This window comes from Chionomys nivalis, chromosome 10 (assembly GCF_950005125.1).
Source record: "Chionomys nivalis chromosome 10, mChiNiv1.1, whole genome shotgun sequence".
Lineage (NCBI taxonomy): Eukaryota > Metazoa > Chordata > Mammalia > Rodentia > Cricetidae > Chionomys > Chionomys nivalis.
In genome coordinates this window covers 14,664,366-14,679,162 of record NC_080095.1, presented here as the reverse complement: position 1 = coordinate 14,679,162, position 14,797 = coordinate 14,664,366, and the positions used below count along the sequence as shown (strand labels likewise).

General features: G+C 47.3%; 1 protein-coding gene across 3 annotated transcripts in view; it reads left to right on the top strand.

Annotated features, from left to right (window-relative positions):
• Window positions 1–14,414: 14,414 nt before the first annotated feature.
• The window catches only part of Pld4 (phospholipase D family member 4), a 9,719-nt gene continuing 9,336 nt past the window's right edge, over window positions 14,415–14,797 (top strand). For 2 of the 3 annotated variants that reach the window (XM_057782841.1, XM_057782839.1), the window contains exon 1: window positions 14,415–14,654. In XM_057782841.1, coding sequence (XP_057638824.1) covers window positions 14,631–14,654 — 24 coding nt within the window. In that variant the 5' untranslated portion in view covers window positions 14,415–14,630. The remainder of the gene's footprint in view (window positions 14,655–14,797) is intronic. The other variant, XM_057782840.1, reaches the window with a different exon arrangement.

Sequence of the window (14,797 nt, the reverse complement as noted above, 5' to 3'; positions counted from 1 at the left end):
CCTACTCCTCCCATTACCCCCCTCCCCACCTGCCTTCTCCCCCAGATCCACTGCTCCTCCATTTCCCTTCAGAATAGAGCAAGCTTCCCAGGGGTATCAACCAAACATGACATAACAAGATGCAATAAGATTATATCAAGGCTGGACCAGGCAGCCAGGTAGGAGAGAAAGGGTCCCAAGAGCAGGCAAAAGAGTCAGACATCCCCCACTCCCCTTGTCCCATAAAACCCCGACGAGTCCCACAAAAACCTCAAGCCAAACAACCACAATATGTATACAAAGGATCTGGCACAGACCCACGCAGGGCTCTGGATGGGCTTCAGTCTGTGAGCTTCTATTAGCCCTGCTTAGACGACTCTGTGGTTCTCATGGTGTCCTTGACCCCTCTGGCTCCTACAGTTCTTCCCTCTTCCTGCGGGTTCCCCAAGCCCTGCCTAATGTTTGGCATGGGTGTCTGTATCTGCTGCTGGAGGAAGCCTCTGATGACTGGGCTAGGTTCCCGTCTATGAGCACAGCAGATTATCATTAGGAATTATTTCATTGATTTTTTTTTTTTGCCAGTCGTTTTTGTTGTTTTGTGTTTAACCTTGTCTTAAAAAAAAAAAAAAAAGACATGAAATTTGCAAGCAAATGAATAGAACTAGGAAAAAATCATCCTGAGTGAGGTAACCCAGACCGAGAAAGACAAACATGTTATGTACTCGTATGAATAATCATGCTACAATCCACAGACCCAGAGAGGCTTAGTAACAAGGAGGGCTCGAGGGGGGGATGCATGGCTCTTCTAGGAAGGGGAAGTAGAGTAGATTTCATGGGGGCCTGGGGGCAGGTGGGGATGGGAACAGAAGGGATCGGGCTAGGGCAGGAGGGGATGGATGGAAAGAGAGTACTCGGAAAGACAATGGAATTGGGCGACGAGATGGAAGCCTAGTGTGATGGAAACTCCCTGGAATCCACAAGAGTGACCCTAGAGAAGACTCTTAGCAATGGGGACATAGAACCTGTAACGAGGCCAGGCTTCCAGTGGAGGGACTGGGACACCAACCCAGCCACAAAACCTTCCACCTACAATTTGTCCTACCTGCGACATGTGCTGGGGTAAAGGTGGCGCAGGTCTTGGAGGAGCCAACCAGTGACTGATCCAACTTGAGACCCACACCATAGAGTGGATCCCACTCCTGACGCTGCTCAGAGGGCCAGGAGCCAGAGACCTAGGGTAGAACCAAGCACAACTGGCAGGGGGAAAAATGATACTCTGCTATACTCATAGATCAGAACTTAACATAATCATCATCAGAGAGGCTTCATTCAACAACTCATAGGAGAGACACACAGCCCAACACTGGGTGCATGCAGAGACGCACAGCCAAGCCCTAGGTGGATGCAGAGACCCACAGCCAACACTAGGTGGATGCAGAGACCCACAGCCAACACTAGGTGGATGCAGAGACCCACAGCCCAACACTGGGTGGATGCAGAGACCCACAGCCAACACTGGGTGGATGCAGAGACCCACAGCCAACACTAGGTGGATGCAGAGACCCACAGCCCAACACTAGGTGGATGCAGAGACCCACAGCCAACACTAGGTGGATGCAGAGACCCACAGCCAACACTAGGTGGATGCAGAGACCCACAGCCAACACTGAGTGGAGCTCAGGGAATCCCATGGAAGAAGAGGAAGGATTGTAGGAGCCATGGGGATCAAGACACCCCAGGAACACGGCTCACAGAATCAATTAAGCAGAGCTCATAGGGGCTCACAGAGACTAAGCGACAATCAGGACGCCTGTATGGGTCTGACCTAGGTCTCCTGCACATATGCTATGGTTGTGTAGCTTGATGTTCTTGTGGGACTCCTAACAGTGGGAGCAGGGGTGTTCCTGATTCTTTTACCTCATCTTGGGACCCCTTTCCTTCTACTGGGTTGCTTCGTCCAGCCTTGATATGGGATATGTACCTAGTCATATTGTTCTGCTGTGTTTGGTTGATGTCCCTGGGAGGCCTGCTCTTTTCTGAGGGGAAACAGAGGGAATGGATCTGGAGAAGAGGGGAGGTAGGGAGATGGACTAGGAAGAGAGGAGGGAAGGGAAACTGAGGTCAGGATTTAATATATGAGAGAAGAAGAAATAAACATTTTTTTAAAGGAAAAGAAAGCCATCATTGAAGTTCAGATGTTACCACCAGGTGGCATTCTAAACAAGGGTGCAGCAGATGTTTCTTTTTTTGTTTGTTTGTTTTTTCGAGACAGGGTTTCTCTGTGGTTTTTGGAGCCTGTCCTGGAACTAGCTCTTGTAGACCAGGCTGGTCTCGAACTCACAGAGATCCACCTGCCTCTGCCTCCCAAGTGCTGGGATTAAAGGCGTGCGCCACCACCGCCCGGCCCAGATGTTTCTTTCTTTCTTTCTTTTTTATATTTATTTATTTATTATGTATACAATATTCTGTCTGTGTGTATGCCTGCATGCCAGAAGAGGGCACCAGGCCCCGTTACAGATGGTTGTGAGCCACCATGTGGTTGCTGGGAATTGAACTCAGGACCTTTGGAAGAGCAGGCAATGCTCTTAACCTCTGAGCCATCTCTCCAGCTCCCAGATGTTTCTTTGTTTCAAAACTGAACATGTGTGTACCAGTGCCAGTGCCTTGCCTACATTTACATATGTACTGTACATGCCAGTGGAGAGCAGAAGAGGCCATTGTATCTTCTGGAACTGGAGTTACAGATGCTTGTTAGCTGCCTCTGACTAAATCTGATCCTAACCACTGAGCAGGCACTCCAGCCTGTTTCTCACTTCTGGACAGATTAAAAAGCAGAGAGCAGACAGAACCAGGGCTGAGCTGTCACCTCAGAAAGACCCTACTGCCCTACTTCTGCCAGCCATGTGCCAACCAGGAGGTTTCACAATCTTCCCCCAAACAGTCTTACCTGCTGGGGTCCAAGTAGCCAAATCATGAGCCTGTGAGGGAACATTCCAGATTCAAGCCATAAGAAGCAGTCATGGGGATGACAGGACAGATCACCCTCTCCCAAACCATAGCTTTCTTTTTTTTTCTTTTTTTTTTTTTTTTTTGGTTTTTCGAGACAGGGTTTCTCTGTGGTTTTGGAGCCTGTCCTGGAACTAGCTCTTGTAGACCAGGCTGGTCTCGAACTCACAGAGATCCGCCTACCTCTGCCTCCCGAGTGCTGGGATTAAAGGCGTGCGCCACCACAGCCTGGCACTCAACAGGCAGAGCAGGCCGGTCATCCTCCTGCAGGGACCAGTGCTGCCCTCTACTGCAAGGAGAGGGTAGTTACTCCCGACCATAGGAAAGACAAGGCAACCAAAGGGAGGCAAGAAGAGTGTGGGAGAGAGTGAGCTCTGGGCTGCCTAGCTTGGCCATGACCTGAGCTTGTGGGAGAAACTGCAGGAGGCTATGGGCAGGGATGGAGGCTGTGCATACCTCGACAATGTTCCAGGCCTGGGACTGTTTAGCTTGTCATCATTTAGAGAAGAAAGAGCTCATGACAGAACACAGGACATGGGCCTTAGTCTTTAGCAATTTAGTGTAGCACCAATAATTAAAAACCCAGAGGCAGAAGTTGGGGCTCAACCCAAAAACTAGAAAGGCAAAGCAGCCAAGCCACTAGAGAAGTTGTACCTCTACCAAGGCTGGGCGAACACTGGATCAGCAGACAGCCTCTCTCTCTCTCTCTCTCTCTCTTCCTCTCTCTCTCCCTCTCTCTGTCTCCCTCTCTGTCTCTCTCTCTCTCTGTCTCTCTCTCTCGTTATATATATATTCCCTCTAGTGCTGGGAGTAAGGGCATATGCCTCCCTAGTACTGGGATTAAGGGTGTAGGCACCACCACTTGGATTTGTTTCTGCATTCATCTTGTGTAGCCCAGGGTGGCCTCACAGAGATTCGTCTGACTCTGTCTCCCAAATCCTGGAATTAAAGGTGTGTGGCACCATTGTCTGACCTCTAGTGGCTTTAGCTTTGCCTCTGGTCTTCAGAGAAGATTTATCAAAATTCAAATAATATACCACTACAACTTAGTAACTGCCCCAGTGACGCTTACAAACAAGACTCAAAAAAGAATAACTTTGGTACTATAAAGTTAGTATTCATTCGGGGGATGCAACGAAATCCGCACCCAGTAACGTGATGTCAAAAGTGACCCAGCATGCAAAAGGGCAGGATCCTATCCTGACATGAGAGAATACGTTAAAAAAATGTAGGGACTGTGAGTCCCATAGGGAGATACGCTGGGTGATCCCCTCAGGGAGACACGCCGGGAGGGGGCGTCATCTTTTGCGTCTTTTCATTATGAATGGGAAGCTCATCCTCCAGGATTCCCTGCCATGGGAACAGGATGGCACAGCACTCAGAGTTTATTTTTTGGTAGCTAAGAAGGCAGCAATGGAGAGTTCACCCTTCCAGGGCGGTGAGCAGATGGAGCCAACTGGCAACAGCAAAGGGCTGTGTCGGGTGTCTGCACTCACATTTCTTTCCTTTTCTTTTTCTTTATCATTTCTTAGCCTGTGTCCACTCCCGTGGTGGCCTGGGTGGTCTCCTTCTGGAGTCTTAGAAGTCTAACAACTCAGTTACAATTAGACACACTGGATGCAGGGATGTTTGTATTGATGCATATAAAGATGTAAAGACCCAGCTGGGCGGTGGTGGCGCACGCCTTTAATCCCAGCACTCGGGAGGCAGAGGCAGGCGGATCTCTGTGAGTTCGAGGCCAGCCTGGTCTAGAAGAGCTAGTTCCAGGACAGGAACCAAAAAAGCTACGGAGAAACCCTGTCTCGAAAAATCTAATAATAATAATAATAATAATAATAAAGACCCTAAGAAGCCTGGTAGAAGAAAGAGCAGCGCCCTTCATGCTCCCCAGGAAAGGAGCCGTGAGGAGCCAGGTGAAACTTGCTTTTTCCCAGAGCCCCGACCTTCCTTCTATCTGGCCAGCTTGGGGAGCTCTTACTCAGCCAAAGCCTTGTATTTATTTCCTCACGCCCCTGACCTTGCTGTTTAACCCAATGGTTACTTTCACTGCAACACTTTCATATATTATTGTAGATAAGACACAGAAACTCAGAATGTATCACAGAACAAAACAGCAAAGCATTCATAGGTTGTGTGATAACACCAAGAAATCCAGTTTAAACAGGACAGTGGTGGCTAACACTTTTAATCCCAGCACTCATGAGGCAGAGGTAGGTGGATCTCTGAGTTTGAGGCCAGCCTGGTCTACAGAGTGAGTTCCAGGACAGTCAGGGCTACACAGAGAGACCCTGTCTTGCAAAAAAAGGAGAAAAAACAGAAATCCAACTTATAAGTAAACATAGTTCCAAAAAAGTCATGACAGAAAAAAAAATGTTCAAAGAAATAACGACAAAATAATTTCCAAGTATGATGGAAGTTATAAACCCCTGAGTCCGATAGCCCAACCAAGACAAAGCAAATGGAAATCCTGAGAAGCCTCTGCGGTGGCCTCTGATACCTGCTGATGTAGGCAGGAAGGGTTCCTTTGGTTCTTGGTTTCTCAAGTTTGGCTCAAGGTCCTCTGCACTGCTGAAAAGAAAAGGCGAGGCTCAGTCAAGGTTAGCTGGGCCCACTGCTTTGGGTCAGGGCCAAGCCGAGCACCATGGCAGTGGGAACTTGTGGTATTATGCCGTGTCATGGGACCCCCAAACAACACAGCGCAGAGCTGGTATCCAGCGCAAACACATTGGGAGAACGGCCAGAGGCTTCAGGGTGAGGGGAAAGTGCCGGCAGGGTGGCACAAGCCTTGGCCATTCCGGATTGGGTAAACAACTTTTGAATTCATTGGTTAGGATGTAGGGGAATTTCAAAACAGCAGTTAATCAGATACCTACAAGGATGTTTGAAGCAAGCAGATGTAAACAGATGTTGTTTGCACACCCTGGTGAGGTCACTCTGACTAGGGCAGACACAATTTCTTGGGGATGTTTATGACTTTATTGGGTTGCATTCATCCCCCTAGTTAGGTCCTGTGTAAAATGGAGTTCATTCTCAAAATGGAGTTTTTCTGCTCCTTCAGTGGCAGAGGTGGCTGCTCACCTCCCATGTACAGAAGTTTCTAGCCCCTCTGAACAATGCCATCAAATTGCGACCCTACTAGAGGATTAAGCATGTGCCGTAAAGTCATTCTGGTGGTTCACACCTGTCACCTGACACCTGGGAGGTTAGAGCACAAGGATCAGGATTTCTGGTCTAGTAAGAGCCTGCCCCAAAAGCAAAAGCAGCTGGGTGGGACAGTGCACATCCTTAATCCTTCTTGTGGAAAAGAATATTTGTTTAACCATGTAAAAATGTGCTGCATTTGTTTAATTATATAAAGATTACTGTTTTACTTTGCCTGCCTAAGGCACCTCATTGATCTAATAAAAAGCTGAACGGCCGATAGCTAAACAGAGAGGGATAAACAGGGCTGGTGGGCAGAGAGAATAAGTTGAGAGGAGAGAAAAAGAATAGAGAGAATGAGGGAGAAAGAAACAGAGATGCCCAGGACCAGCCAGGCAGGCAGTTACCAGCCAGCCAAGACTCAGAGAAAGCAGGAAAAGTAGGGACATACTGAATGAAAAAAAGGTAAAAAGCCCTGAAGCAGAATGTAGATGAAGAGAGACAGGTTAGATTAAGTTATAAGAGCTAGTGGGAAAAGCATAAAATAAATAATAATAAGTCTCTGTGTCGTGATGTGGGAGCCAGTTGGTCACCCAAAAGAAAGCCTGTCACATTTGGCATTCCACATGGGGCTTGAATTTCCCACCCAGGGCTCCACAGTGAGCACTTGAGCAGCTGCCATGTTAAGCAGCAGCAATAATCTAAGTAAAAATGCCTGCCACCGTGTGGGCACCAGCTTCTAAAGCTGGGCCAGTTAAATGCTGAGATGGGCTGAAGGCTTGGCTCTCACAGACCCAAAGAGGGGTGGAGCCAGCTGCCAGAGGTTTGGCTCACATGGTCAGAAAAGTCTAAAGACACTCAGTAAAGACAGGTCCAGATTGGGGGGGGGGTGACGACTCTAAACAGGTTACAGTGTGTTTAAAACTGTATGTAGGCTTAAGAAAAAAGAGAACAGAAAAATAGTTAAAAAATAATAAAGTCTTTGAAGAGAGAGTAATATAAAGGGGAAAAGTCATGTAAAGATGGGAAATACACACGGAGTCTGGATCTTGTATGGTGCTGTGTTGACTTTGAATTTCTTGAATGCTGATGAGCAAAAGACAGCTGCTGAGAGACATGGGATTGTAAATGGGACTGCTGAATTAAACCAGCCTAGATACTTTAGGAATGTCTTAACTTTAAAATGGAATTCAGAAGGTGTATTGCACTGAGGAAGAGGTTATATTTTTGTTTCCACAGGAAATGAAAGACTGGATTCCTTCAAGGTTACTAGAGATAATATTTGATGGGAGAGATCTCCTGAAAATCTTGGCTGCAAACATTAAGATGTAAACCAAGTAAGCCTACAAGACAGGTGTTCCTCTGCATGGGAACAGCCCTGAGACTGGACAACAAATGTTATAGCTAATTTTCCCAAGACTTGACAATTATCTTAATTTTTCAGGGTCTCCTAAAGATGTCAGCACCCCCAGAAAACAGGAAGCAGTCTAGAGAACACATTCCCAAGATGTGGGGTGGGTGGTTTTTGATCATTTGGTTGATTATGGATGTTTGTCATCATTTAGTAGGGATACAGAAATACAAGATAAAAAATACAACTATTAACCTCAAAATTTTACATTGGTATGAATTTTGTATATTGATACAAATTTAAGGTTATTTTTGTTATACAGTATATGTTTCTACATTTGTTTAAAGTATTGTACTTATGCATCTCATTTAAAAATGTAATGTGGCCGGGCGGTGGTGGCTCACACCTTTAATCCCAGCACTCGGGAGGCAGAGGCAGGCGGATCTCTGTGAGTTCGAGGCCAGCCTAGTCTACAAGAGCTAGTTCCAGGACAGGAACCAAAAGCTATGGAGAAACCCTGTCTCGAAAATCCAAAAAAAAAAAAAAAAAAAAAGTAATGTGTAATTAAGAAATGTAGGTTAGTAGTCATTTATAATAATCAAACTTGTAGTCATATAGGTATATTTTCGAGGTTAAACACAGATATAATTTTGATAGAAAGGTGATCTTCAAACACTTCAGAGACCTACAGAACATGGCATTTAAGATGTTTAATGGCCTAAGGCTTTTTATGACAGTGAGGCATGTCAGCTCCTGACAGCACCAATCTACTTCTTAAAAGGATGATGGACATTGAAGAACCTCCATGTGGAGTTCACTTTCATTGTAGAAACTGCTCTTGCCTTGGCTGCTGACAGTATGCTGTACAAACTGGACATGCAGGACACAAAGGAAAAAGACGATTAAACTTTGCCAAGACAAAGTGGGACAGTCGTTCAAAATTCCTGCTTCATAGAAAAGTCTGACAGATGTTCTAGGTCTAGAGACCAAAGACAGATTCCCAGTGTTGCAGAGGAAACTTGGGTGACTGTCCAGGCAGCCAGATGTCTCTGTCAGTTCTATAGTTTTGAGAGCTGCTTGCTCTCCACTTCCTGTTTATAAGATGCTATTGTGTCCTTCTGGGGCTTTTGACGGAGTCTTGAAGGTGACATAGTTCTAGTTACAGCTTTCCGTACTCATGATAGCAGGTAAATTAGGCACAAAACTTTGGACTCACCAAGATAGGATAAATAATGCTGTATTTTCTCTGAATTTGCCAGATACAACTGGATGTTGTAAATGTAATTCTTGCTTTATAATTGTTCTTATTGTATATAGTTTTACTACGTTAAAGTTAAAACCTTTCTTTTTTATTTAGATAAATGGGGGGAATATTGTAGAAAAATATTTGTTTGACTATATAAAGATATGCTGCATTTATTTCTGCTATGCATTTATTTATTTTGAGACTATGTAAATCTATATTGTTTTTGTTTCTGCTGCATTTATTTAATTATGTAAAGATGTGTTGTTGTTTTACCTTCTATGCCTAAGGTACCTGATTGGACTAATAAAAAGCTGAACAGCCAATAGCTAGGCAGAGGAGGGATAGGCAGGGCTGGGTGTAGAGAGAAAAGAGGAGCAGACCAGCTAGCAAGCTGGGGCCCATGAAAGCCAGACATGGTGGAAGCAGGCAAGCAGGATGTACAGTACACAGCTGAGGTAACTGAGCTTCAGGACAGCACATAAGTCAACATGTTAATTTAAGTTAAAGAAGAAAGCTAGCTAGAAACAAGCCTAAGCTAAGGCTGAGCATTCATAATTAATAATAAGTCTCTGTGTCATGATTTGGGGTCTGTCTGTCTAAGAAAGCCTGCTAGAAATCCTAGCACCAGAGAGGCAGAGGCAGGAGAATCTCTATAAGTTCAAGGCCAGCCTGATTCTATAGAGTGAGTGACTTCTAGGTCAGCTGGGGCAACAAAGTGAGCCCCTTTCTAGAAAAAGAAAATGAAGAGGAAGAGGAAGTCATTGCCATTCAATATTAGGAAAGATGCCTGGAAGGTACCTCAGGAGTTGGCCAGACCTAGACTCAAGAACGTTGGGTTAAAAACTCATTTGGAAGACTTTGTGTTGAGAAGAGTTCCATACTGCCCTATGGTGCTGGGCCTGCTGCCCTATGGTGCTGTCCTGTGTCATAAGGCCACGCTGTTCTCTGTCATAAGGATGCGCTGTCCTGTGTCATAAGGCCGTGCTGTCCTCTGTCATAAGGCCGTGCTGTCCTGTGTCATAAGGCCACACTGTCCTGTATCATAAGGCCGCACTGTCCTGTGTCATAAGGCCATGCTGTGCTCTGTCATAAGGCCACGCTGTCCTCTGTCATAAGGCCACGCTGTCCTGTGTCATAAGACCGCGCTGTCCTGTGTCCTAAGGCTGTGCTGTCCTGTGTCATAAGGCCACGCTGTCCTCTGTCATAAGGCCGTGCTGTCCTCTGTCATAAGGCTGTGCTGTCCTGTGTCATAAGGCCACGCTGTCCCCTGTCATAAGGCCGTGCTGTCCGTGCTGTCCTGTGTCATAAGGCCACACTGTCCTGTGTCATAAGGCCACGCTGTCCTGTGTCCTAAGGTCACGCTGTCCTGTGTCATAAGGCCACGCTGTCCTGTGTCCTAAGGCTGTGCTGTCCTGTGTCATAAGGCCACGCTGTTCTCTGTCATAAGGCCACGCTGTTCTCTGTCATAAGGCCACGCTGTCCTCTGTCATAAGGCCGTGCTGTCCTCTGTCATAAGGCCATGTTGTCCTGTGTCATAAGGCCACGCTGTCCTCTGTCATAAGGTCACGCTGTCCTCTGTCATAAGGCCACGCTGTCCTGTGTCATAAGGCTGAGCTGTCCTGTGTCATAAGGACACGCTGTCCTGTGTCATAAGGCCACGCTGTCCTCTGTCATAAGGTCACGCTGTCCTCTGTCATAAGGCCACGCTGTCCTGTGTCATAAGGCTGAGCTGTCCTGTGTCATAAGGACACGCTGTCCTGTGTCATAAGGCCACGCTGTCCTCTGTCATAAGGCCATGTTGTCCTGTGTCATAAGGCCACGCTGTTCTCTGTCATAAGGCCACGCTGTTCTCTGTCATAATGCCGCGCTGTCCTGTGTCATAAGACTGTGCTGTCCTCTGTCATAAGGCTGTGTTGTCCTGTGTCAGAAGGCCACAATGTCCTATGTCATAAGGCCGCATTGTCCTGTGTCATAAGGCCACGCTGTCCTCTTCCTAAGGCTGTGCTGTCCTGTGTCATAAGGCCATGCTGTTCTCTGTCATAAGGCCATGCTGTTCTCTGTCATAAGGCCACACTGTCCTATGTCATAAGGCCGCATTGTCCTGTGTCATAAGGCTGGGCTCTCTTCTGTCATAAGGCCATGCTTTCCAGTGTCATAAGGCCACGCTGTCCTGTGTCATAAGGCCACACTATCCTGTGTCATAAGGCCACGCTGTCCTGTGTCATAAGGCCACGCTGTCCTGTGTCATAAGGCCACACTATCCTGTGTCATAAGGCCACGCTGTCCTGTGTCATAAGGCCACGCTGTCCTGTGTCATAAGGCTGTCCTGTCCTGTGTCATAAGACCGTGCTGTCCTGTGTCATAAGGCCATGTTGTCCTGTGTCATAAGGCCACGCTGTTCTCTGTCATAAGGCCACGCTGTCCTCTGTCATAAGGCCACCCTGTTCTCTGTCATAAGGCCGTGCTGCCCTGTATCATAAGGCCGTGCTGTCCTGTGTCATAAGGCCGTGTTGTCCTGTGTCATAAGGCCACGCTGTTCTCTGTCATAAGGACGCGCTGTCCTGTGTCATAAGGCTGAGCTGTCCTGTGTCATAAGGCCGCGCTGTCCTGTGTCATAAGGCTGCGCTGTTCTCTGTCATAAGGCCGCGCTGTCCTGTGTCATAAGGCCACACTGTCCTCTGTCATAAGGCCGTGCTGTCCTCTGTCATAAGCTGGACTTGTTTTATTACTGTTATTACTATTAGCACATAAATAACAGATGGAAATATTTTGTGTGGTACATCTATGTGTTAGTTTCCTGACACCTGAGTTTACGACTTTTGATTTGTCCTAATGTCAATAAAGTACAAATAGTAATAAAACATTCTTTTATAACTTCCAATACCAAAGCAATCCTCTAAACCTGTTTGTATAGAAAATGAAAGAATGTATTTTTAAGAAGAAAATATTATGTGGCTCTCAAACCATTGGGCACACAAGATAAAGAAAGTGTTTAGAAAATTCATTGAACACACGGGCACTAGAGCTGGGTGAACACACGGGCGCTAGAGCTGGGCGAACACACGGGCACTAGAGCTGGGCGAACACAGTAACGTCAGTCAAGGAGAGAGCACAGGTAACAGCGGTCCTGCGATGACAAGGGGGCTGGAAGCTTTCTCACACCCCGTGACTTCACAACCTCCATCAGGGCCAGCATCCGACTCACATGTTTCCGTGACACTGGTATTGACTCAGCCTACAGCACTGCCCATCCTGTGAAAGTGTGGCCAGTTCATACACAGCATGACAGTGGTGATGTCATGGTTATGGAGTCATTGTGCTGCATCCTGAATCAAGAGTGCGCGCCATCAGCTTGTGATAAAAACAGCAGAGGGCTATGTCACCAGCAGCAGCCTCATACACTTCAGGGGGAGCCAGACGCTCTGCACGCACACGCTGGCCTGCATGTGTGCGTGCATGCGTGCCATATATGCACATGTGTGTGTAAGCCAGAGGAGTCTATTTTGTCCCAAAATTTTCTCTGTGGCCACTTTGTCCTACAATGTGGCATGAGAAAAGACGAGCCCCAAGGATGGTCCAGCATCCAACTGTTTAGCTCTTGTGTGATGTATCTGATGTCTGCTGAGTGCCAAGTGGTCAGGAAGGACCACGAGAGAAGAGTCAGGCTGCCCCACAAAGTAGAGGCTGAAGAAGGACCAGTTCCTCATGGTGTGGGGAGAAGCAAGGCCAAGTGGGTCTCCCTTTTATTCTCATGGACAGTTTGTCTCCTTCAGTTTCCATGATCAAAGCCAATCTGGTTAACTGAGGCATGGCAATATGGATACAGGGCATCACCAAACTTCCAGTCTCCATGTTGCCAAAAGCCCTATGCTGGGTGTCCACCAGCCCCTATAGATCCCAAGACTCCCTTAGATAAACTCAAGTTGAATCTGTCCCAATGTGATAGTCATAGACCATGCCCAGTTCTGCCTAAGATGTGGCAGAGGAGAGGAGCTGTGGCAGAAGGGCTTGGGCTTCCTTGAAGCTGCAGGGCCAGTCAGTCTTTCTATACCTGAAAACTATTGAGAACTTCAGAGAACCTTAGGTTCTCTGCCTGCCCTGCCTTCAGGCAGGAAGAAAAACCCTGTTCCACTGACCAATACAAGAGGACTCTGAGTTTCCTCTTGCCATGGTTCACCTCATTCAAAATCACTGAAGAACCATTTCTTAGGGTGGGTACCTGGAACATAGTGGTATTCAAGCATGCAGTGACTTAACCTGAAGAAATTACCTTCTATGTCTTAGAGACGATGGCCAACCCCAAAGCCACGTTAGGATATTATTCCACAGGAAGTGAAGGACAGGACTCTTCCACCCACTTTCTGGACACAAGTCACTGAGGTCAGGGCCTGACCTCAGAAATGCTTCCTACCCTCAGAACCCTTTGGGGCCAGATCCATGAACAAAGGCCCACTGCCTGCCAAGGAGGAGGGAAGTCAATCTATACCCTATTCAAAGTAGGGGCTGTTCTCAAGACCCTGATATAAAGGCAATGAGGTTTGGTCTTCGGGGTCCTTGTTGGAGTATGAGGGGAGGCTGAATCCCTGCATGGAGTCACTAGCCACCCTACTCTTATGGCCAGGTCAGGGGACAGCCCCACCTGAAGTCCTCAGCAGGGTGCATGGCTGCCTCCACATTCCAGCTTCCCTTGCAGCTAGATATGACCCTGTGACCAAGTCTAGATCTGTTGGAGGAGAGAGCTGTTTGTTGGTTCCTGGCTTCTCAGCCCCGAAATAACCACACAGAAACTGTATTATTTAAATCACTGCTTGGCCCATTAGCTCTAGCTTCTTAATAGCTAACTCTTACATATTTAAGAGTTACTCTTACATAATTTAACCCATCTCTATCAATTTGTGTATCATCACATAGCAGTGGCTTACCGGCAAAGTTTCGGCGTATCTGACTCTGGTGGCGGATCCATCACTTCTCTCTTTGACTTTGCCATCTTTCTCCCAGCATTCAGCCTAGCTTTCACTGCCTTCTTAAGTTCTGCCTTGCTATAGATCCTTTATTCATTAATGGTAATCACAGCACACAGAGGGGACTCCCACATCATAGATCAAGTTGTAGGTAATAGATAGGTGGAAGTACCTTGTTCAGCCTCTAGAAGTTTCCTCCAGGGCTGCTTCATTCTCTTCTAGTAACATGGAAGTGATGGCTGGTTTTCAGAAGACTGTGAAGCTTGGATCCCAGGGTTCGGAGGAAAGCTAGATTCCCAGTGACTATGGTGCTGGTAACTCCCCCAGACATGGATGCAGGGTGTGCTTGGTGGGTCAGTCAGTCCTTCACTGTGACACACACCTGAGATAAGCCATTTATCTGAAGCTTACAACTTCAGAGGTTTCAACCCACAGGCAGCTGTTCATATAGGTCCATTGCTGTGGACCTCTAGTGAGATCAGAAATAGAGACAGAAGCAAGGAAAAAGGAAGCAGAGAGAGATCAAGAACCCAGGTGCAAGCTATTGCCCCCAGAAACCTACTTTCTCCAATCAGGCCCCACCTTCCAGTCTCCACCTCCTCCCACTGGCGTACCCATCATGAATGTATTGGTGGATCAATCTGTCAATTAGCTCATGATGCAATCATTTTTCCTGTTTGAACCACTCTTTCTTGAGTCTCTGGTGCCTACACAAACTTAGTTCTGACAGTAGGCATGTGACTGAGGGGCCCTCTCTAGGAGTAGGCAGGGCAGAGTTTCTCTAGAGTAGAAAGTTCTCAGTTCCACCCTCTAGAGGCCCACTCAGTCCTGAGGTGGGGGTGGGGTGCTCAGAACAGAGAGGAAGTGGATCGAAAGGGAAGCAACAGACCAGAAAGGAGGCAGGTGCCCACACAAGGAAAGCCCACAGACAGCGACTGAAGCCACGATGGACAAGCCCGGGTGCCCAGAGGTAAGTGCCAGACAGGCTAGGGTCAGACAGAGGGCCCCTCACAGCCCCATCTTCCTAGCACCCCAGATCCCACAAACCACCCAGATTGGCCTGCAGATAACCACTCCTTGCACTACTGGATATCAGGATCTCCAGTAACTAGG